The sequence below is a fragment of the Labrus mixtus genome, chromosome 24 (assembly GCF_963584025.1).
Source record: "Labrus mixtus chromosome 24, fLabMix1.1, whole genome shotgun sequence".
Classification (NCBI taxonomy): Eukaryota; Metazoa; Chordata; class Actinopteri; order Labriformes; family Labridae; genus Labrus; species Labrus mixtus.
The window spans coordinates 3,438,755-3,461,335 of NC_083635.1; the positions used below are offsets into that span (position 1 = coordinate 3,438,755).

Sequence of the window (22,581 nt, forward strand, 5' to 3'; positions counted from 1 at the left end):
AAGCCATACACTGTACCTTCCATTATTGAAGCAGAACACATCAGGACTTGTTCATGCATACAGTATGTCACCTCTGAGGTCTTTTTGTCCGTAGAGACAGCAGCCTCTCTTCTCCAAAGACCGGAGCAGATTGTTCCTCACTCTGCCGGTGAAGCAAGGAGGTCATGGAGACTTTCATCATATCACCATGTTCACCAGAAAGGTGACTAAAATAAACACTCTACCTTTCTGAGAAAATATCTGAATAATAATTTTTTCCCCAAGTGCAGAAAATATATACTATTTGCAAGTGAAGATCTTCAGATACAATTTTGCATATTTGGTGTTTTTTACAACGTTGGACTGTTTCTGTTTTCAGTTACGAAGCGATCAGAATGAAGTCCGACACTTAACGTCAGGAGACTGGGAGGTGACACAAATCGTAGCCTATGATGAAAATAACCAGATAGTGTAAGTTTCTTCTCTCTCTCTCTTTAACGTATCATCATGTGTGTAACATGCTTTGTGCGCTGCAGAGTTCATGACTTTGCTCTCTCTTAAAAATTAGATTTAATCCTAAGAGTCACTCTGTCCTATTTTTCTTCAATTAAAAATGAATATCAAGACAGTATAAATTCATCTTTTTTCTATAGGAGGGTTAAAAAAGAAAATGGTTTCATGATGTGTGTAACATGCTTTGTGCACTGCAGAATTCATGACCTTATAAATCTGTGTTTATTGTCGGTGAGCCTCGATGTGCAGCAACTGGAGGAGGCAGATGTAGAATGGATCTGTGACCTTGTCCTATTTTATCTCCTCTGCGCCTCACAGATACTTCATGAGCACAGAGGACGGTGCACAACACAGACACTTATACAGGTACAACACACTCTGAATGAACCATATTCAATCTATAAAGCCTTTTCATCCTCATTCTACATCCTATATGTACTTTGTTTACAGAGTGTCCACACTCGGCCTGTTTCCACGGCAATGTCTCACCTGTGGGCTGAAGGATGAGTGCTCGTTCTTTGATGCCGACGTCAGCCTCGATGCTCAACACGCCATCCTGTACTGTAAAGGTCAGAGAAGCAAAAGCAAGAATTTAATGGATTATTTTCTACATACAGAGATTCCAACGAGTCAAATCAACAAACACAATATTTAATTATCTCCCTTTAAAGGCCCTGGAGTTCCAGCTGTTCTTCTTCTAAGTTTTGACGACGTTGACTGTAAGTTTGATCGATTCTGCCTTTTAAAATAAATCCATTCTGTGTCTGTGTAATGTTTGTGTGGGTGTGCAGATGTTCCTCTGCTTTGAAATGGAAAATAATTTTCAGCAATTAAGCCTCATCATCTCATTTGTATGAAAACATCAGCAGCTGTTGGATTTGATTCAGAGCCAAATTGAACTGCTTTGAACATTAGAAGATGTTTAATGTGTTTCACAGTTTGATCAGCCAATATTCATCTCTGTTAATTGTTTTTCTCAGACAGCAAACAGTCACAACTCCTCTGGTTTTGACAAAAAGTCAAATTGGAGAGGAAATACATTTTAAAAATGTGAAAGTCCTGATTCAGATTAACAAATATCTACGTTATCTACCTTCTACCTTTCATCTGTTCAAATTCTGATATTTATGATGCAGCATGAAGCTATAAATATACCGTATAACACAAAAGTATGTTTTTTTAAGGTGCATGTTCGTTATATGAAGCCTGCCTACCTGCTATATATGGATTAGTGGTTAATAAATAAAGATGAAGTCATGCTCTTCCATTGAAGTGGATAACATGATAAATATTTGATGTGAGCTGTTGTCTATATATTGTCTTTTCTTTCTTGACCTCATAGTACACCTGTGCTTTTATGCACCATGAGGAAATATCTAATTTATCCTCTTCCGCCATATTTGCCAGTCTAAATGGTGTCCAGTCATTGATTTTTATCCACTCACAAACTCACCTGTGCACTTTCATTGGCTGGGAGAAACATCCCGAATCAACCAAAGCATGAAAAGGCTGAGGACAGGGTGACACAGACACCAACACACATGTGGAGGGCCCTAAGTGTTTAGAGAAAAAGTCTATATTTTATTTACTGACTCTATCTTTAAAGGCTAACTGGTTCCATCTACGCTTACAGAGCACATCATTTTCATCTCTATTTAGCTCGGTAGACAAATAAATGATCAAAATCTGTAATAAAAAAAGAGGATATTTAAGTAGACGACACCGTTATACTTATAAATTCCTGTTTTTTGTGATTCGAGTTAGCAGTGTTGTCTTAAGTCACAAAAAGCTTCTGAAAAATTCTCTACTGTATTACAAATAAATTAAAAACTAGTAAAGGGCTCTATGCCTCTTTGATAAATATGATGTCTCTCATTTCACAGCGTACTTCATCCTGGAGAACAACCTCCCTCTGCGATCGGTGCTGCAGACCAAAAAGGCGATTCAGACGGAAATCCGGATGATCACTAATGACAACTTTGGTACAAATTATCTGCACTTTACAGCCGCATGTGTGTTTGTGTGTATTGATTTCATAAACATAACACATCCTCATGAGCTAATTGAGCCGCTCAGAGGATGGACAGCATGAGTGTGTGTGTCCTTTGTTTCACCTCTCCTTCAGTTAATGTGTGTGTCTCTTCTTCCCCCTCCTTCTCCTCCTCAGAGCTGCCGCTGAAGCTCATCTATCCTCCTGACTTCTCTGAGTCCTTCCTCTATGGCCTCCTGCTCATCGTGTAAGCACGCTCTTCTTTATTACATTTACATCTTTTTTCATTTACTCTGCCTGCAGAGCTGTGAACTTCTAAAGTAAGGACAGATCGTGTCCTCTGTGTCTGCACGCTTTTACAAATCAACATACATGAAAATAAAAGGCATGCAAGAGGAGAATTTTTCAATTAAGCAAAAGTTGTACGTCTTAACAGCACTTTTATCCTCTTAAAATCACACACATATGCAAAGAAATTAAAAAACCAAACTCTAAATGTACCATTTCCTCTCCTGAGGAAGAAAGGAAATTAGCATGGTAACCTTTTATATTGCCTTACATGTTTAAAGTAGCAGAAATGCTACATTTTAACATCATACATTTAGTATTAGGATTTTTACTGCATGACATATAACAGGTTAATCCAGAGTAAAGTCATATTTTAAAAGATGTGAAAAAGTTTCCAAATAAAACATTTAATTCTTCTGATTTAGTATTTCAATCAAAGAAAGTCAAAATAGGGACTAAAGTTGCAAAAATAATCAGGTTTTTTTTGCTTCTGTCCATCACAGCGGCTGTTCTCCAGGTGAGCAGGCAGTGACAGAGGAGTTCAGGCCAGACTGGGACTGGGTCATGGTGGGATCAGAGCAGATCATCGTAGCCCGACTGGATGGCAGAGGCTCCGGTTTCAGGGGTCAAAGGTACTTTAAATAAATACTCAACACTTCTGGTATCTTTTACTGTCTCTGTGGTTCTGATTTTAAATATTTTCAGTCGCTAACTTACCCCTCGTCCTTCACAGGGTCTTACAGCAGGTCCATCAGGGGCTTGGCACCGTAGATACAGAGGACCAGATCGCTGCTCTGGAGTATGTACATGTAACTCTGTTTGTCCAACCTGTATGAATGATTGAAAGTTTGGTACTTGTTTTTTTACGTTTCTTTCAGATTTTGATTTTAAGCTAAATCTTAGATTAGAACACGTGTAAAGAAAGATGTTTAAAATTCAAGCATGATGTTTTAGTTTGATAAGACTTACTGAATGCTAAAAATAAGTTTTATCTCCACATACTTCCAGAAAGGTATTTAATTATAATCAAGACATCTGGATTTGATTTAAGAATTACACTTGTCTTTCTCCTCTAGCTCCACATCACTGCAGTATTAATCCAGTTATCCATTAAGACACAGTAGTTGGTGCTGTACTTCTTGGTTTTCTTATTTCTACTTCCAAGTGACTTTCTCTCTCATGATCAGTGGAGGCATCACAGGAGTATTTGTCAGTAATGGCTGTGAAGTTTGACCTTATTGTTGGTGTCTTGACAGTCTGTAAATTGAAATGTCTCAGCTGGATTTATGGAAGAAAAGGAAAAAAATGTAAAAGAAAAAGTAGAAATCTGGCTGTCCTGTTGAAACATTTCATCCTGTGTGTGCTTCAGGTACCTGACGAAGCTGCCATTCATCGATCGCACTCGAGTCGGAGTCTTCGGAGAGGTTCGTTCACGTGCATGTGAATTAACCTCCCCAGGCTGTGCTTTTTTGCGTTGAGCATCAAGGCACCGTGCATTCAGCAGACATACGTACCTCAAAGTGATTTTTCTCTCATTACAAAAATTATTTCTGAACCAGAGTTCTTCAACTGAAAAATATTTCTTAAAGGGTACATCATGGACTCTAGCTTAACTCGTAACTCGTAAAATTCTTTAAATCAGGAGCTGCATTATGATATGCTGCAGACTTTCCTTTATCAACTGCACATAACAAAAACATTTTCATCCTGAAACTTTTCTTTTGAACTTTCATTTCTACACATTTTCTACCAAAAAGATTATTATGGTTCCTAGAGGCCTGTATGTCCGAATAGTTAGGTTAAGATTTGAAAACAATCTTTATTATGACTCTAACTTATGTTCTAATCTCTGAATCATGTTTAATTCCAAGTGTAAAATGTACATTTGTTCCTCCTTAAGGACTACGGAGGTTTCCTGGCACTGATGATGCTGAAATCCACAGAGAAGTTGATCCGCTGTGCTGCAGCTCAGGCTCCCGTCATCGACTGGTCCATGTACGGTGAGTAAAGTAACTGTTTCTCCTTCTCACACATCTCTTCTTTTTTAACACACACATCAGGGACAAGGAAATACTTATTACTTCTGCTCTTCTGCTGCTGCAGAGCCAATGTCTTTATCCTACATACTGCATTGTCTGGGTATTGTGGCTTTAATCATCCTCAGTGTTCTGCTTTTGGGAATTCAGGCTTATTGAATTTTTAGGACGAAAAGCTGTCTTTCATTTCTGGAAGTTACTGTACATCAGCGGAGACGCTGCTGTCTTATATTGTGATTATAGTTTCCCTCTGGATCTTGTGTCTCTAACAAGCAAAGACAGAGCAGAACAAGATGTTCTGGATGTTTAAAAGTTACAGTCAGAACATATGATGCATACATTTATTGTAAAATCCTGTTCAATTTCTGTGTGGATGTGTTACGTGCGGGTTGCACTGTATTATTTAATTGTTTTCTACTTCTTCTTTCTTCTAGCTTCTGCCTTTTCGGAAAGATACCTCGGCTCACCATCAACTGAGGAGAACAAATACACAGTGAGCTGCTTTTACCAACCCTCTGTCCGTTAACTTTTTCAAAAATGCATCTTTTCCAGCAGCCATGTTATTCATTTAAAAATCAAAGGTATTGAAGAGCCTGCAATAACACCCATTATCTCAGAATCAACAAGAATCCGATTAAAAATTAACCAAATATTATACATTTCTGGGTAAATACACTAAATGTTCAATCCATTTATGCCTAAAGTTTATGGTTACAGTGTTAGGAAAATGCCACATTTGTTTGATTTAGTCCAAAGACATGAAATCAGGACTCTTGTAATAAAAACCTGACAAACTTCCGCAAAGTTTAACACGTTTTTTTTTTTTTTTTAAAGCAAATCAATGTTAGAATTATTGTAAATCAGGAAAATTAGGTTTATAAATATAACGCGAACCCTATTCTTTCCTTCAAATTAAAGTCACATCACTGATAATCAATACGATTGAGCAGGTAAGTTCATGTTTACATTTTTACATCAAAGTTCTGTTAAAAAAAAACCTGTTTACTTTAAAAGAACCACAATAGCAATAAGGCCTGCTGCTGCTGATGAAATTAAACAGTGAACAACTTAAACAGAGTCAAAGTTTGACGCTCTATCTTCAGTGACATTTTTTTTTCATCCTAATAAAATGACTTCAAAAATATAACTTTTCTTTCCACAAAATGTCTCCTTTTGTTTTGCTCACACAGCTCCCCGTAAAATCAAACTGCTTTGTTTTTTTCCCACAAAAAAAAGGCCCTAAATAAGAAAGAAAGTGTGGCCTTGAGTGTTTCTAAAAAAAGTGTCCTTTGCAGCAGCAGAGAGGGAAAAACACACAGACATGAAAAACCCCGGAGGCTCAGGCAAAAAAAGAGAAATGACACTATTGTCCTCCAAGTGAAGGTCACAGTCAAAGTGTGTTTTTCCTCCTAAGTGGGTTGCTTTTAACTGGGCCAGAGGACGCTATTTTTGTGACTCTCACAGCAAGAGGTCGGGGGAGGGGGGGGGGGGGGGGGTCTGCTTTAAATGACATCCACAGAAGAAGAAGATGTGGTGGTACGATGTGATCAGACGATAATCAGCAGGATACCATCAGTCACACTGTCCTCTGAGACTCAAAGAGAGAAATGGGTTTTTATAATGTCCGCTTGATGATTTCACTTTCTGTTTGAATCACAGCAGGAAAAAAAAAGATTGATGAGATTGAGATATCGTTTAATAAAACAGCCAGAATCCAAACTCCCCCGAGCGAGAAATCTTAATACAATCTCAAAATGTAAGAAACTCTCGCTTCCATTTTTCACTTTGAATTCTACTCATGCTGCTTGACACGACAAAGGTCATCTCGCTTTCTAAATATCCTTCCATGACCTTCAAAGGGCCTATTTTCTGCTCACACCAACATTAGTATTGTTCCCAAACACAATATTAATAGAATATATCTAAATTACACAGCTACTTCTAAAGTAAAAGTGAAGCTTTATTCATTTTGAGTGGATTTACCGGTAGGTTTATTTGCCTTGAGAGACGAGAAGATTCCGATTTCGAAGAGCTAGAGTTAGCTTAGCTTAGCTTAGCTTTGTATAAACTGCTAGCATTGCTCTGTCCAAAGCTAAAGTTTCAATAAGCCTGAAAATAGTTAAAAACAACAACAAGTAGTTGTATAGCAGCTCATCCTTTACCAAGTAAATAATGAATCACTTTTACTAATTCTACAATTAGTCCAACAACAGAGTCCGCTAAACGATGCTCGCTATAATGAGCCTTTATATAAATGCTATGTGTAGTTCAACTGAACTAAGCTGAACAGCTCTGTGCTGCCAATACAGGAAAGAGTACCAATCTAGTCTTCTGTCAGCAAAAAATACAACTATTAAAAAATGTTTAATGTTCCATTGATGAGAAGACAAATTAAAAATGTGTTTAAAAGAATTTGTCCGTTCTATTTGTGTGTCCAGGCATCTAAAGTTCTCCCCAACATGAAAGGTCTGCAGGGAGGATCTCTCTTTCTGGCTCACGGCACAGCTGACGGTACACACTTCGCCTCTTTTCTTTAAAATAAAGCCTAAACTGTCCTTCTCATACTAACCAGTGTTATTAAAGAAGACGTGAGTCTGTTCAGCTGATCGTTGTGTCCTTTTCAACGAGCCTGTCATTGATGTAGATGGTATTAAAACTTGACCTTGATGAGCGCCGGAGCTTTTATATCCAGCAGCTGAATTAACCTCTGGTGACACTGATTTGCATGTTCTCTTTTTTTTTCTACAGCGAACGTTCACTTTCAGCATTCTGCAGAGCTCATCAAACACTTGATAAAGATTGGAGCCAACTATACCATGCAGGTAAAAACTACACTCTATGAAAAGAACATATTTCATTCATAAAAAAGCTTCTTCATCCGGGACTGGAGACAGAATTAAAACACACCGATTTCACGAGGACCTCCTATGTTCTCCTTTTTCTAATGAATGTCTGTCTCGCCTTTTTTAGTTTCATCTTCAGCCTTCAAAAATGTTTGTGTTTTTTCTTTGATAAACTTGGTCTCTTGTACATCTTCTGAACACTGAGATCCTCCAGTGCAAGGCTGGAAAAGCAATTATGAAACACTCCTTAAAAAATAAAAATAAAAAGCCAAAACATTTGATAGATTTTGGTGGGAAAAAAAGATACTCTTTAAAGCAATACAAACAATGCCATGCTGTTGTTAGACCTGGAGCTATTTACCCGGTTTTTAATGGGTTTTCACTGAGTGTTCGAGGATTAAATGTACTGTAATGGGTTTATAAAACTTTATTGAACAGACTCTGCAAACATCAAACTGCAATAAATCGAAATAAAAAAGGAAATAATTCTTTCAGAATAAAAGCTTTTTTTGACAGAAACCAAAACAAACACTTAAATCAGACGATAAATCTCCACTCAGTGTTTGCTCACCTTCTTAAATGACTTTCATTTGCAGATTGAGTTTCCTTTTTTGTCATAGAGCTAATATGGATGTCAAAACTGTGCAATTATTCTGAGCATTTAATTGTTTTAATGTGTATGGTGGTCAAACGGTAGCTGATGAAGAAGAAGACTGTCACTCAGGTCAAAAGCTTCAAAACCTAACAAGCTATTAAGTAGACCTGAGTCCGAATAGATCCTTGATTTATTCTGCCATGAAACAAATCAACTCATGAACCGGTATTCCAAAAGTTCCTCTGTGCACACCAAATTGATGGTTTTGTATCTTCTTTACTCGTGCATCCCTTGTGTTTTTCTGTCAGATTTACCCGGACGAGGGACACTTTCTGTCAAAACGCAGCCGGATTCAGCTCACTCACTCCCTAATTGGTTACTTTAGAGGATGTCTGCTCGACGTATCATCATTACTCGACCAGGAAAAACGGGACGACGAGTGAGAGGCAGCGTGTGTGTGAGTCTGTTTGTTTAGGTGAGTGTGTGCCCCTGGTAAATAGAGTGTGTGTGTTTTATACCTGTAGCACAAACGTTTGAGGGACTGGAGATGCTTCTTTACAACATATCAGTCTACTTATCGTCATCTTCTTAGTAGGATATAACTCCTTTAGTCACTTTTGTCAGAAACGGTTCATTTTGGGGTTCAGGCAAGATTAAAATGTGGCTGAAGTTTGGTGGAGAAAGTGCTTAAAATATACATCAGCTCTGATGGCCCTCCAGTCATTTTGACGGGTTTCTGTCAGCAGTATTTGTGTGACTTGTTTTTCTGTACTATACTCGTGTTCACCTTCCAACCTTTTGTGAAACCAGGCTGCCTTTGTTAACTCTATATGCTAGGTTTTTTTTTTTGCCTAGTCTTACATCAATAGATTTTTAGGAGCCTGTTTTGTTGATTATAATCTCTATGAAACCTCCATTCAACGGGCCTGGATCATAGCAAAGGAAGTGTTCAAGTTTGTAGTACGTTGGCAGTCTGAGTAGTATTGACCAATCAAGTATCAGCAGGCAGCGGTGTATGCAGGAAAAAAACAGTCAGTATGGAGATCAAGCAGGTGGAATCAAAGATGACCTGGCTCCCATCGGTGATAATCCGACATCGTTCTCTATAAACAGCTATCTACAAGTACGTAAGTGCAGCTAACAATCTATTCTTGATCAATTCACTCAACCTTAACGACAAATCGTCTTGATGCTGTGTTGCAAGAGACAATCAGCATCCAGATTGAATGCATCAGAAAAGTTGTTTGTGAGGACAGACCTGACAAAACCTTCACTTCAACTTTTTACAAATCGGCATCATGATGTCGACACTCCAGCCAATTTAAGACCCAACAATTTCAAGTAAACTACAAGAAAGTAGGTTTTCTTTTAGTTTTTTACAGTTAAACTGAGACTCACAAGAAAAAGTCTGAAACCACTTATTACTCTTCATCAATGGAAAAGGTTGGTAGAATATTCATTTTGTTTAATTCACTTGAATAAGTAATCGTGCTAATTTATTATCAAAGTGTCTAACGGTTGCTCCAGATGAATCTTTTCAAGTGCAACTTCTCGTCATTTTGCCACCACTTTGTGCTTAAAATTATTTTCTTTTTCTACATTAAACAAGCACTTCAGGTTTGCTGAGTTACCCATAAACCTTTGCAGTGAAAGGCATCATAAGTGTTATGGCACAACGGTGGCTGAGAGCGTCCTTCACTATGGTTATGAGAGCATTTCAGACAATTACCTTCAACCACACACGGGAGCCATAAATGCGCTGAGCCGAATGTCCTTGATGCTTTTTGTTTTTTAGTTTTTAGACATTTGGTCTGTGGTTTAATGTAAGAACGAAATCAAGAGAAACTGGTGATTACCGGAATACAAAAGCTGTGGTAACCCCCTTATGGTTGGCTTTTGGTTGTCATGCCAACACACCTCTGAACAGCTCTTTGAAGTTGTGTGTATCAGCTTTGAGTCCGATTTAGAGACAAACTGTATCACGTCGTATTTATTGTTTCTATCAGGGTTTGTACTGTGAATTCAACTTAATTTATTTTGTTTTAGGGGCGAAACAGTGTGGGTGAGGGTTAATTGATGAAAACATGTTGTATTTTCTGGCTGTTTTAATATTAAAGAACAAATACATTAGCCATTCATATGTCTTTGAATTTATTTTTTTCTTTGCATGGGTTTAGTAAGGGATTAGCCAAATCCCTTACTGAAGTGTTAAAAGAACAAATACGGAGGTCTTTTTTGCTGTAAATGCTAATTTCTGTCAATTGTATCTGTTAATTGCCCTTTTGCCTACAGTAACATAAGACACAAACAACTTTGAAAATTCCCTGTATTCTTGTAAGCTTATAGTTCAGTCTCTCTCTGACTGTCAGACTGAGGAGGATGTTAGAGGAAAACATTCAGGACACTCATGCAAAAGCAAGAATGTTTCTTTATCTTCCTCTCTGTCCTTTATAAATCCCTCGTCCACACACTGCTGAGTCTCTGCTCAGATTGAGTCTTAATTACTTCAAAAGCAATTACAGAGCCAGAGATGGAGGAGTCATCCGCTGAGGAAGGACAGGAAAAGTCCAGTAGAAACTGTAAGTAATAACCTGACTTCACTGTCGGTCTTCTGGTGGTACTTTTACTGTAACAGGAGAAATTTGCCCAAATTATGACCTTCATTCAGGATATAACTGTAATCAGTCTGACCTGCAACAATATAATGAACTCTTTACAAAAACATTGAAGTGTTATTCTGCAGCACATCTTCTCATACATTCAGCCAGGGGTTGTCCACATACTGTTGACATTACCTGTGTTGTATATGGTTTATTTTTAGTTTGTTATGTGCATCTCACCTTCTCCCCTACACTGTAGTTGTAATAGGTAACACCACACTGCCATCTTGTGGAAGAACAACCACAGCACACTAAACTGGACCTTATATTTACTCAATAACTGGGCTTTCGCACAAGTTAAATAAGATTATATGTGGAAATAACAGGAAATGTGACTGAGTTTAACAGTAATGACTTCCAGCCTCGTTTCCTGTTTTATTTATGGATGCAGTGCGCAAGTTCAGCTTTAAGCAAGAAAGATTTGACCAGGAATTGTAGATTTGAACAGCTTTATTTAGAAAAAGCATTAAAGGCACATCCTCTCTCATATCAGAGAGTCTTCTTTTAACCAAACACCATGAGACTGATCTCAGACAACTGCTCCTTGCAGTAACACATGAGTTGATTAGTGGTCTACATATCAACACTTCAAATGAACCCGTTACATGAAGGAGAGCTTTACACTGTCTTTAATACTCCTCCCCCTCCTCGTCCTCCTCAAACGAGTCGACTCCGACCTCCTCGTAGTCCTTCTCCAGAGCGGCCATGTCTTCTCTGGCCTCTGAGAACTCGCCCTCCTCCATCCCCTCCCCCACGTACCAGTGGACGAAGGCCCTCTTGGCGTACATGAGGTCAAACTTATGGTCGAGTCTAGCCCAAGCCTCCGCGATGGCGGTGGTGTTGCTCAGCATGCACACTGCTCGCTGCACCTTGGCAAGATCTCCTCCAGGAACCACAGTGGGAGGCTGGTAGTTGATTCCCACCTTGAAGCCTGTGGGGCACCAGTCCACAAACTGGATGCTCCGCTTGGTTTTGATGTGACAGATAGCAGAGTTGACATCTTTGGGAACAACATCACCACGGTACAGCAGACAGCAAGCCATGTACTTTCCATGACGTGGGTCACATTTGACCATCTGATTGGCGGGCTCGAAGCATGAGTTGGTTATATCTGCAACAGTGAGCTGCTCGTGGTACGCTTTTTCTGCAGAGATTACTGGAGCGTAGGTCGCCAACGGGAAGTGAATTCTTGGGTAGGGCACCAAGTTGGTCTGGAACTCTGTCAAGTCCACATTCAAGGCACCGTCGAAGCGCAAAGAAGCTGTGATTGATGAGACAATCTGGCTTATGAGGCGGTTCAGATTGGTGTATGACGGGCGCTCGATGTCAAGGTTCCGGCGGCAGATGTCGTAGATCGCCTCGTTGTCCACCATGAAGGCACAGTCAGAGTGCTCCAGGGTGGTGTGGGTGGTTAGGATGGAGTTGTACGGTTCAACTACAGCTGTGGACACCTGAGGAGCTGGATAGATGGCAAACTCTAGTTTGGATTTCTTGCCGAAGTCGACAGAGAGGCGCTCCATGAGTAGGGAGGTGAAGCCAGAGCCAGTTCCTCCTCCGAAGGAGTGAAAGACGAGGAAACCCTGGAGCCCGGTGCACTGGTCAGACTGGAATTGAAACACAGAATCTACCGTTATTACTTCCGGTCAGTTGTGTTCCCTTTTGTCTTAATGCGAATCAAATCCATGAAACTCTACATCAGCAGTTCATATTGTCTTAAAGCTTGGTCTCTTGTGAATTTTGACTTAAAAGACAAAAAGGGATTAAGATTCATACCAGTTTGCGGGTCCTGTCGAGCACAGAGTCAATGTGCTCCTTCCCGACGGTGTAGTGACCGCGGGCGTAGTTGTTTGCGGCGTCCTCCTTTCCTGAGATCAGCTGCTCAGGGTGGAAGAGCTGGCGGTATGTGCCTGTACGCACCTCATCTAGAACACAGTAAAGACAAGGATGAGGAAATATGAAACTGTTTTAATTATGATAAAGGTTTTGGCGCTTGGATACAACTTGTCAAGTTATGTAGATTTTGTGCATTTAAACCGCAAAGATGAGCCATCTTGCAGCATTCTTTGGTGCTTTTCATTTATTTAGCAAAAATGCATACATCCAACAAAAGGCAATACGTTATACCTGATTTATCTTTGCTTTTTTTTTCTTCCTGAAGTGAACCTCTGAGATTTGATTGGCTGATTCAAACTGAAGTGGGTGTGGGCACAGTAAACATGAGCGGCCTTAAAAATGTGAGTTGTCTGAAATTGACTTGGGCCAAAATATAAATTCATTAGAATTTGAGAAACTTTAATCAGCTAGTTTTATCCTTACAGCCATATTGTCTTTAAAGTTACTTTGACTAAAAAAGTCTCTGTGATAAATTAACTGCCTCACCACCTTTTACCAGCTGTCAAGCAGGACCTTCAAACACTGACTCACAGGTAAACAAGTCAAAATGCATATCTTCTTTGATGTTTTTGCCCTGACGCTTGAAGTAATTCCTCTTTCACTCACCAATAACGGTGGGTTCCAGGTCGACAAAGATGGCTCTTGGGACATACTTCCCAGTACCGGTCTCACTGAAGAACGTGGTGAAGGAGTCGTCGTAGCCAGTGGAAGGCTTGCTGGGCATTTGGCCGTCCGGCTGGATGCCGTGCTCCAGGCAGTAAAGCTCCCAGCAGGTGTTGCCCATCTGGACCCCAGCCTGGCCGACATGTATGGAGATACACTCACGCTGTGGAGGAAAAAGAAGAGGTTTTGTTAAAGTTTTATTCTTCACTTCTCTTTCTTGATGTTAAACCCCTGTAAACATTTACTGCCTTCCAGTTGCAACATGTCAAAATTACCACTAAAACAAAACTCATTTAAACTTCTTATCTTTCTTTAAAAACAAAAAACACAACTGTTGAGAGTATAGAAACAGGGCGGAGCCAGTGACTAAACCTCATTTGAATTTTAAACATACGAGTAAAACCGTTTTGCTGGTTAGCTCAATTACAGTACTTGTGCTTTAAACTCGTCTTAACCTGCAGAAAATGTCAGCTGCCAGCTTATGACCCCTTATGAAATATTTGCAACAGAATCTAAGTTCTCTACATAAAACTGTTACGACTTCAAAGTAGGATGTAACAAGTCTAATCAGGAGTCAGCGATCTGAATACGCAAGCAGACGTGATTAACACCAACATGTAAAAGTCTCTGTGGGGGCCAAAGTGCTCCCACACCCTGCTGAAGTATGTCTATGCCTTGTAAAGATGTGGGTGTGGAAGGGGGAGGAGTTTGAGGGGGCAGTGGGTGCGGGCTTGGAGAGGACTGGAACAAGTTTGGTCTCATCATTTATACAGGAAATGTGGTCCGAGGGAGTTAAAAAGCAACAACTTCTGCTCAAGTCGGCCCCGTTTCAGAGGAAGTTAAAAATGCAAATGTAACAAGAGACAGAAAGTCAAAGCAAACTCCTCATGATGTACCAACATGGGTGTTTGCTTTAATGCAGCAGCTAGTCTGTCAACAAGAGGCCAGCTGTTTCTGCTAACATGAGACAAACATGTCAAGAAAAAATAAATGGCATGGGCCCCCCTGTTAGAAGTCTTTCATACCTGCCAAGGCAAGAGTTGGAGTAAACTAAACCCTTGTACTTATGTAAAGTAAATAATGTTTTATGAGGTTACTTTATGGCAGCTGTGGCACACCAGGACCTCTGACCTAATTTCTGAAGAGAACACACAAGCCAGTGAAAACTTCATGTTGTGAAATTCTTGAGTTGTCCCTCTTATAGAGCCTAAAGCTGAACCTGAAAACATCCCGACAGGGCAGCGCGCCATGTTTTTCCAGTGAGGCCTCTTTAGAAAAACAAACAACCAGCTTTCAATAGCGCACAGCAAAACACGTCAATCCTCTGAGAGAATCTCTGGGTCTGATCAGCAGTCTTAACATATAGAAGACTTAAAGAAAGTTTTTATCAGGAATTTGTAGTGTTTGACCTACTTTCTTTAAACAAAGCCTCACATTGAAGATCAGTAAGATTTTCTTACAGCAATAAATATTTTAGTTTTGAGTGACTCATTTCCATTATGATAAATACAGTATACCCTCTTTGGCGGTATGATGACAGAAATAATAAAAAAATACCTGATGTGTTTTGATTTTGAGATTGTACACAGAAGTCATTTGTTAATATTAACATCAGTTTAAACAACTGTATTAATCCCTCTTAGGTAAATTGTTTTGGAGCAACTAAACTTTAAAAAAAATTAAACAGCGAGAAACAGACGACACCACTATCTTTTATATATATATATATGTATAAACTAAAAATATTTCCATATTTGGAATTGTTAGCACGAAGTAATTGATAAATGGATCAAAATTTGTTGGAGTTATTTAAAATGGCTTGAAGCACAGGGCCCACTTAAAACCTACAAATCTCCAAACAGGACTACAAATGAACTGTTCACTTGTATGAACCACCACAGACAAAGAGTGGATAGTTTTGATTTATACAGTTTTCATTCCAGACTTGTGGCTTGTTTTGAATTTGGATCCCTTTTCCTCCCCTCCCCCCTAAAAAGCTTGGGATAGGACGCAGCGGGGCGGGGTTGCTGTCTGACACCATGACAGGGGAGTTGCCAAGTAAGGCGATGGCAGCCAGCTCAGCAGCTGGCTATTTTGAGGGAAGCTTCAATCATGCAACCCACAGAGAGACAGTCAGATACACTCTAACCCAGTGATTTGGAAGATAGGAGGGGGGTTGCAAGATGCATTTAAAAACTCAAAAGTATTTTCAACTTCATATTTTACTCATTATTGTAATACTGTACATGTATACATGTACAAACGGGTAGTTCATTAAAAAAAATAAAACCATATTGATAAAATTAGATTTGTGCTGAAATGATCAACTATGTAAACAATCCTTAAAATTTAAGTTTGCACATGAACACAGGTGTTTGTTGCTCTTATAAATGCACACAGACATCACCCGTGTCTCTGTTCAAATTTGTTTGTCTCATAGAGATCACTCGTATTTGTCCTCTAGCGTTTATTACAATAAATACTAAAATGAAAGTTGGTTTTCAGGCTGTAGGATTCTTTTGTGTTGTGATAATGCGTGTGTTTGGATAGGCTCAGTGTTTGTGCTTTGATGCGCACAGTTAGATTCTTTACACGGCTCCAGGGACAGTGTGGGGCCCCCAGTGTCTACCCCACTGACCTGTTAGTACTGCAGCCTCAGCGTCTGTGTCCACAGACCGCACCCATCACCTCACTTTCAGGGCGCATCTGACCAGCACTTGTTGCTAGGTTACGAAAGTGTACTATATGCTCCCCTCGGTATAATGACCATTAGGTGTGTTTTAGATCGATCAGTGTGCTTAATATTTGGTTTTATTCAAGGAACCATCACCATGCAGACATAATATTATATATAGGTTTATATAAATAATATTAGGTTTTCGTGTCCTGACATACGCAGCAGCCTTAGACCTGTATCCTACGCCATTGTTGTTGACAAGGCTGAAATCAGAAGCCCCGCCCCTTCTTGAATTTGATTGGTCAGTGGGGGAGGAGTAACATTGATAAACTCCGCGTTATTCCAAAACTCCAACTTTCCAACTGAGTGCACTGCGACACAAAACAGCTGACGCAGAGGGCGTGTTGGCGCGCAGGATGTTGAACTACAATGGCATCGTATTGGAAATGAGCTCTGACAGCTCAAAAAAAGTCCCCAATGAAAATACACATTTAATGGACAATTTTCAAGTATAATAATATGTACTAACTATGTACGGCACTAACTTTCTGTTAGCTGTAGGCCTATGTAAAAAAAAAAAAAAAGTGTGGAAGTGGAGCTCTGTTAGCTCTGGTGTTAAAACCGGTTACAACACGCCACATCCGCTCATGTTAACACAGACACACGGCCATTGAAATCAGGTCTAGGGCGGTAACATGTGCCAACCCCCTTCTATGATACATCCACGCGGAAAGGCCAGTTATTATCTACTTCCTGTATCTTGTCTTTAAACTGCGTCACAGATGGTGTTTGAGGGCTTAAAAAGACAGAGAAGCATTGTGCGGTAAGTCTGCGGTTTACCAAGAAACCCTCACAATCGGGTAAAAGCTCATGACTTTTTTAATGAAAATTACTTGTAGGGATTAAACTGCCCTTATTAGACAGATCTCAAGCCAGAAAACAAAATGCGACAGATTATTTTAAAGTGGAAAGAATCTGAATGAATCCCCCCCCCCCCCCCCATATGTTGTATTTGGCCCAACAGGATGCGCCATCATATGTGGAAAAACAAACTTTTCCTCTCAGAGACACTTCTTTGATCCACTCCTGACTTTTCAAAATGGCCTGAAAACATTTCAACACGTCACAGAGTTTGAAAAAGATAACGTCAAAAGGGAGAAAGGTCATCGTCCCGAACTCCGAAGAATGAACTTCAGACTCTTCAGCTCTTTTAAAAATGTTAATCCCAAGATTATAGTCATGCGCCTGCCCTCACAAATATGCATGAGAGCTGCCTTTTGTGCGGATTTTTTTTTATTTTTCAACACGTGGTGCGTCTCTTTTATGCGTTAATCTTTCAGTCTAACACCACGGGTATGCAGCAGCTTATCAGCACAATGGTGAGCAGCAGAAATAGAAATGTACAAATGCACAAGCGGCCTCTGAAAGCCACATCAGCATTACCAAAAGCAGCCACACAAACGGGCAGCAATGGCCTCCAGTGCCCATATGGAAACTGTTAACCTATACTGGAGCCAGAGCCACATGTCTGGTAACGTGTTTCCACTTATTGACTTTATGTTTTAAATTATTCAATGGCGTGTATGTGATGCAGCATCACATACACGTCTGGAAAGTGAAGTAGAAATATTTTACGAAAGATTTAGTTTAAAAACATTTTGGAGGGAAACTAACAGGAAATCCACCATTATTACACAAGACCAGATGAAAAGTCACTTATACACTCAAAAGTAGTGCCTGAAATACAGAAAAAAAATTGCCTTGTGTATCTTCGTGAAGAAACTTCAGTAATAGTGCGTTAATACTCACCATGATGCTGTTCTGATTGTCTGTATTTGAAAGAAGAAGTAGAAGAAGTTTTAAGTCTCACAGTGCACCTATAATGAGAGCCCTGTGAGTCGAGTCCTGTCATAGAGTGACGCACACACATTTATAGCCTCTGCAGGAGGGGGCGGAGGAGGATAAGGAGGAACCTTCAGTGAGATATCGCTTCCTGTTTGACCTCTTCAGAGTAAAAGCAACATCCCGAGGCTCTCACATGATCCTGAAGTGACATTCCAGAGGTGCAGAGTGAGTTCAAGCCCCTTAAACTTCATATATTTCATATACTTATTTTAGATCTTTAACTCCAACAATCCTTATTTAGTTAGTTAACCGTGCTTTTATTCCCTCTGACACCGATTGACAGACAAAATTGGGCCAACAAGAATTGTTTTACCCTTTTAACGTCTCATAAAACATGTTAAAACAACTATTTTTATGTGAATAATTAATCAAAGGTTCTTGTATTCACTCCGTCTTCCTTGTATAACCCTGTGCTCCCTTTTTTCACAAATAGTATGTATGGTTTTGTTCTGCTCTATACTTCACACCTGAGATGGTTGATGTGGTTTAGAAGTACTTCACATATCTTCATGTATTACTCTTGATTTCTCATCTTATATTCTTATTGTATTTGTTTTCAAAAAATACCCGTAGGTAAACCTTCAGCCAAACTAACATGTTGACTCAACGCTAAGCCCATAATTCTCTCCACACATGAAACAAGATAAGCAAGCCCTAAGATAAGTTTTCCAGATAGTGGATTACTCTCTTTGTTCCCTAAAGATTTCAACTAATTTATCTCGTTATCTTGGGCTAACAACGCTGGTTTTCTGTGATAACGATCTCAATAAATTAACTGGGAAGCAGGCGTTGTTATCCTGACACAACAAGATAAATAAGTCCAGAGAACACTACCTAAGTGTTCTTTTTGTCACAGGAGAACTGAGTCAAATAAAATGTATGGATGAAAGTGTGTTAGGGCTCCTGTAATAAGGTATACAAGTAGAAGTATCTACAGGTACTTAAAATACCAAAAGAAAGACTTGAAAAGGCCGACATTAGAATATCTATTAATTCAACTATTAATAGTTGTGCTGTTTAATGCCTTTAAATGTAGGCCTCATTATAGATATTTTCTCTTCATAAGCTTGGAGATACGGGGTCAATGTTTCTTATTTTATAAATATATAATAATTTATTAGTTGTTTTTTTTATACTGATTCGTCCGCAGTATTACTGCAGACATTACTGCAGTGATTCCATTTGATGCAATACACTTTAAAGTCACTAGATGGAGTCCTCGTCATGTTTATTTAGCATCCAGCACATTGACTGCATAAGAATACCATATATGACATTTATATTATTGTTTTTGTCTTCATCCTGTTGTATTGTTATGTCTTAGATCAGCTTTTTTTGAACGTTTAAACTTTATTTGTATGACAATGGACTTTTAGGTCGCAGGAACACATTCGTTTTAATGCACAGCAACAAGATCTGTATTTACAAATAAATTGTTTTTGGCAAAGGTTACTTATTAAGGAACAAATTAAAAATCGCTCCCACTGCACTGCATCGAATAAGTGGAAGATTAAGACAAACTGATGTATGCAAGCATATTGTCTTTTTATAGCCATCATACTTTCCCTAGTTTGTACCCAGTGCATGACTCAGCTGCTTTCTTGGTGTCATTTTTTGTGCTTCAATATTTAAATTGTGCTTTTTTCTGCAGTTTGTGTCACATGCATATACTTATATATGTTCTAGTCCTACTGATGCATGTATATGCTTAAAATAATATTCTAATAGTGTCGAGCTGGTGAATAACCTGTTTTTTTTATTATTATTATTATCCTTTTCTCTTAGAAGGAGATTTGCAGCAGCACTTGAGATGAGATTTTATGACAGAAGGTCCAAGGGAAGAAAGACAGATTCTGTCTCTTAAATTCACTTTTCAGCTCACTTATCTCACTTTGTGAACTCCACCTGTCCATCACTCTTTACAGGAATGCAGAGCTGATCCAGAAAGGCTTCAGAGGCCGGAGCTCATCACTGCAGGTCTTCAGCTCTGAATGTTAACGTCCTCATAATCTTCAAACAGACCCTCCAGTCCTCCTGGAGCTTATAGCTTCATCCCCTGAACACCTCATTCCTCTTCAAACACTCCTGTAAGCATCTTTTTCTTTTTGGGTAGTGGAGATATTTTTTACGATAAGCGGATAATGGAGATCTTTTTCAAGTCTTGTGTTTTGTCCTCCCGCCCCCTTGGGGGTCCACAGATTACTTTTCTTTTACATCTTCCTCTGCAGTGAGGCTGTAAACTGTTTCTATCCCTCACTTTCCCCCGCAGTGTGGGAGCTTTTCTTTGTTGTATTGTTATAGACTCAGACGTACAGTTAGTATTTGGGGCAAAGGATCTAAATGATTTCATATGGAGGGGTGTCTAAAAACGTCCATTTTGCATAATTAAAGTTATTTTAAGTTGGATCTTTTGTCATCAAATGGCATGCATAGCAAATAAAATAACTGGTGTGTAAAATTCAAGATAAACAATGATATAAAACGGTGGTTTCCAACCTTTATTTCTTGGAGACCTGCATACTTGTATCTAAGAGAAGCTGAGCCCCCCTGGGACCCACACACAAAATAAAAGTATCTATTTTTATTGTTTTCATTAATAAGATCTCAACATCTGCATAAATTATTCAGTGAGCGTGTTATCAGGATTGTAGTTGATATGTGCACTCATTTTGACAACCTCAGACAAAGCCTAATCATTTGTTGTGCTAAATCCCTTTAGCACAGTATAATTAACTCCCTGTTAATAAGTGAGCTCTGGTTTTGGGTTAAAAAGTCGAGTGGGATATTTCAGGTTCTTAATGCATCATCTGGGATTCTCTGTTTGTTTTCTGTCCTTTTTGGGGGGGGGGGGGAAATTAATCACCCAATCCACTCATTCAAGTGTTTTGTTGATTGCTAGCTGTTAGCAGAAATGCTAATTTCAGTAACAGACTCCCTGAAGGATTGTCCCTGAAGAAACAAGAAACTTTAATCCCCTGTCTGTTGTTACAATGACAGGGGGATTTATTTATTAAGTGGACCCTTCATTGTGATCAAATACTAATCTGTTTTAATATGAAATCCACTTGTTAGCTTTCCTAAACAAATAAAGCTTTTGAAAAGTGTCAGCGCCATGCAATTGAGAAGCAGACATGTTGGTGAGATGCTGGTATGACTTGAATATAAAAAATCTGAGCAGTCCAGAAACAAGCATACTATTTAAAGATATTTCTCTTAACTCAATAAATCCATTATGAACCTATGTTAGGCTGTAATGATAGCTCACAATACGATTAAAAAAACAATACAAATCTGCACCATTTAAATTGATTTGACAAAAATATATATAGCCATGCTTTTTTCAACCAGAAGAGGGCGCTGTCTTCCTTTGGCTTCTCTTTTTCCATAGCTCCTCTGTTGTTGGACATCAGTAGTTGAAGCTGTAGCCTTGATCAGAGTCACTTTTCTTAAAGAAAACAATAACGTCTGTTTTACTGGTAACATAACAACCCTTAAATTAAAAAGTAGAACTTATATTTGTAACAAAAAATAGGGGAAAGGGATATTTTTTCTTTTTTTGTCAGAGAATTGAAACAAAATAATCATATTAAATTATAAATTTACTTCAATCTCATGTCTTTGTAATAATTGGACAATTGTGATAAAATCATATTGTGAACCGTAAATTGAGTGTATGGTAACATCCTTATAATCATCTAAAAGGCATAGATATAGATACATGCTGAGTAAAATGTTGTTAACAAAGCTGTTTTTACCATTAATAAATAATATAAGAATCATTTTAAAAATCATATCTATAAAGTGTATAAATATATAAAGTAAAACGGATGTTCCACTGCTTGTTTTATTACCTGCTGATAACCTGTGATACTAAAACTCTTATATACACTTTTTGATTTAAACCAACAACCTGTAATTATGTGTTGTACATATCATGGTTAACTTTGAGCATATAAGAAGATTTCTATTATTTTTTAAAACATCTTCATATCCACCATACACCTTGGATATATTTGAGATTAATTTTTGGGACGCATGTTTGAGTGTTGATGATTGACCAGTTTTAATTGACTGGCAGTGAAAACAATAAATATTGGGACATTTCAAGTGCACCATTTGGAGAACAGACGACAAACAAATGATTCACATGAACAGCTCGATCAAATGCTAAATATCTGTCTCATCATCACTAATCTGTTATAATCTGTATTGGATTACATGTTGAAAGTGAACGGGGGTCCCTGCCTGTAAATCCGTCTTGATGCTGGCGGTCTCTGTGCTGGCCGTGATAAGGGGTTAAGCTGTATTGAAGCTGGATGGATGCAGAGATCAAAGTCAGCGGTCAGAGCCGCTCACCAGTCGTGCTCTTGAGATAAAAATACCTGATGCTCCTGTGCCGCCTCGACCTGCCGGAGGGCTTCAGGTGGCGTCAGCCCTCCACATAAACACACACACACACACACACACAAACAACCTCTTCCCTGCAGCTTCTGAACCCAAATGAACACCAACAGGTAGATTTTTAAGCTTTTTATTCTG

General features: G+C 38.9%; 2 protein-coding genes across 2 annotated transcripts in view; one reads left to right on the top strand and one right to left on the bottom strand.

The window, feature by feature from the left end:
* The window catches only part of LOC132959856 (inactive dipeptidyl peptidase 10-like), a 29,933-nt gene extending 19,553 nt beyond the window's left edge, over positions 1-10,380 (top strand). Inside the window, exons 13-27 of the mRNA XM_061033097.1 lie at positions 95-202; positions 359-450; positions 811-858; positions 943-1,061; positions 1,164-1,211; positions 2,376-2,474; positions 2,660-2,729; positions 3,274-3,402; positions 3,504-3,569; positions 4,140-4,194; positions 4,671-4,770; positions 5,241-5,299; positions 7,245-7,317; positions 7,555-7,628; positions 8,553-10,380. Of these exons, the coding sequence (XP_060889080.1) occupies positions 95-202; positions 359-450; positions 811-858; positions 943-1,061; positions 1,164-1,211; positions 2,376-2,474; positions 2,660-2,729; positions 3,274-3,402; positions 3,504-3,569; positions 4,140-4,194; positions 4,671-4,770; positions 5,241-5,299; positions 7,245-7,317; positions 7,555-7,628; positions 8,553-8,687 (1,275 nt within the window). The 3' untranslated portion in view covers positions 8,688-10,380. The remainder of the gene's footprint in view (positions 1-94; positions 203-358; positions 451-810; positions 859-942; positions 1,062-1,163; positions 1,212-2,375; positions 2,475-2,659; positions 2,730-3,273; positions 3,403-3,503; positions 3,570-4,139; positions 4,195-4,670; positions 4,771-5,240; positions 5,300-7,244; positions 7,318-7,554; positions 7,629-8,552) is intronic.
* Positions 10,381-11,336: 956 nt separating this feature from the next.
* LOC132959855 (tubulin alpha chain-like) lies at positions 11,337-18,070 on the bottom strand. Its single transcript, XM_061033096.1, has 4 exons — positions 17,947-18,070; positions 13,404-13,623; positions 12,678-12,826; positions 11,337-12,508 (listed from the first exon to the last, which is right to left on the bottom strand). Exons 1-4 carry the CDS (start codon positions 17,947-17,949, stop codon positions 11,534-11,536), a joined length of 1,347 nt encoding a protein of 448 aa, XP_060889079.1. The 5' UTR covers positions 17,950-18,070; the 3' UTR covers positions 11,337-11,533.
* Between the last annotated feature and the right edge of the window lie 4,511 nt (positions 18,071-22,581).

Excerpts from the sequence above, each read along its gene's own strand:
- LOC132959855 (XM_061033096.1), bottom strand. Across the intron at positions 12,827-13,403 it reads CCTGGAACCCACCGTTATTG|ATGAGGTGCGTACAGGCACA; the intron begins GTGAGTGAAAGA and ends ACTGTGTTCTAG. Across the intron at positions 12,509-12,677 it reads TCGACAGGACCCGCAAACTG|TCTGACCAGTGCACCGGGCT; the intron begins GTATGAATCTTA and ends TTTCAATTCCAG.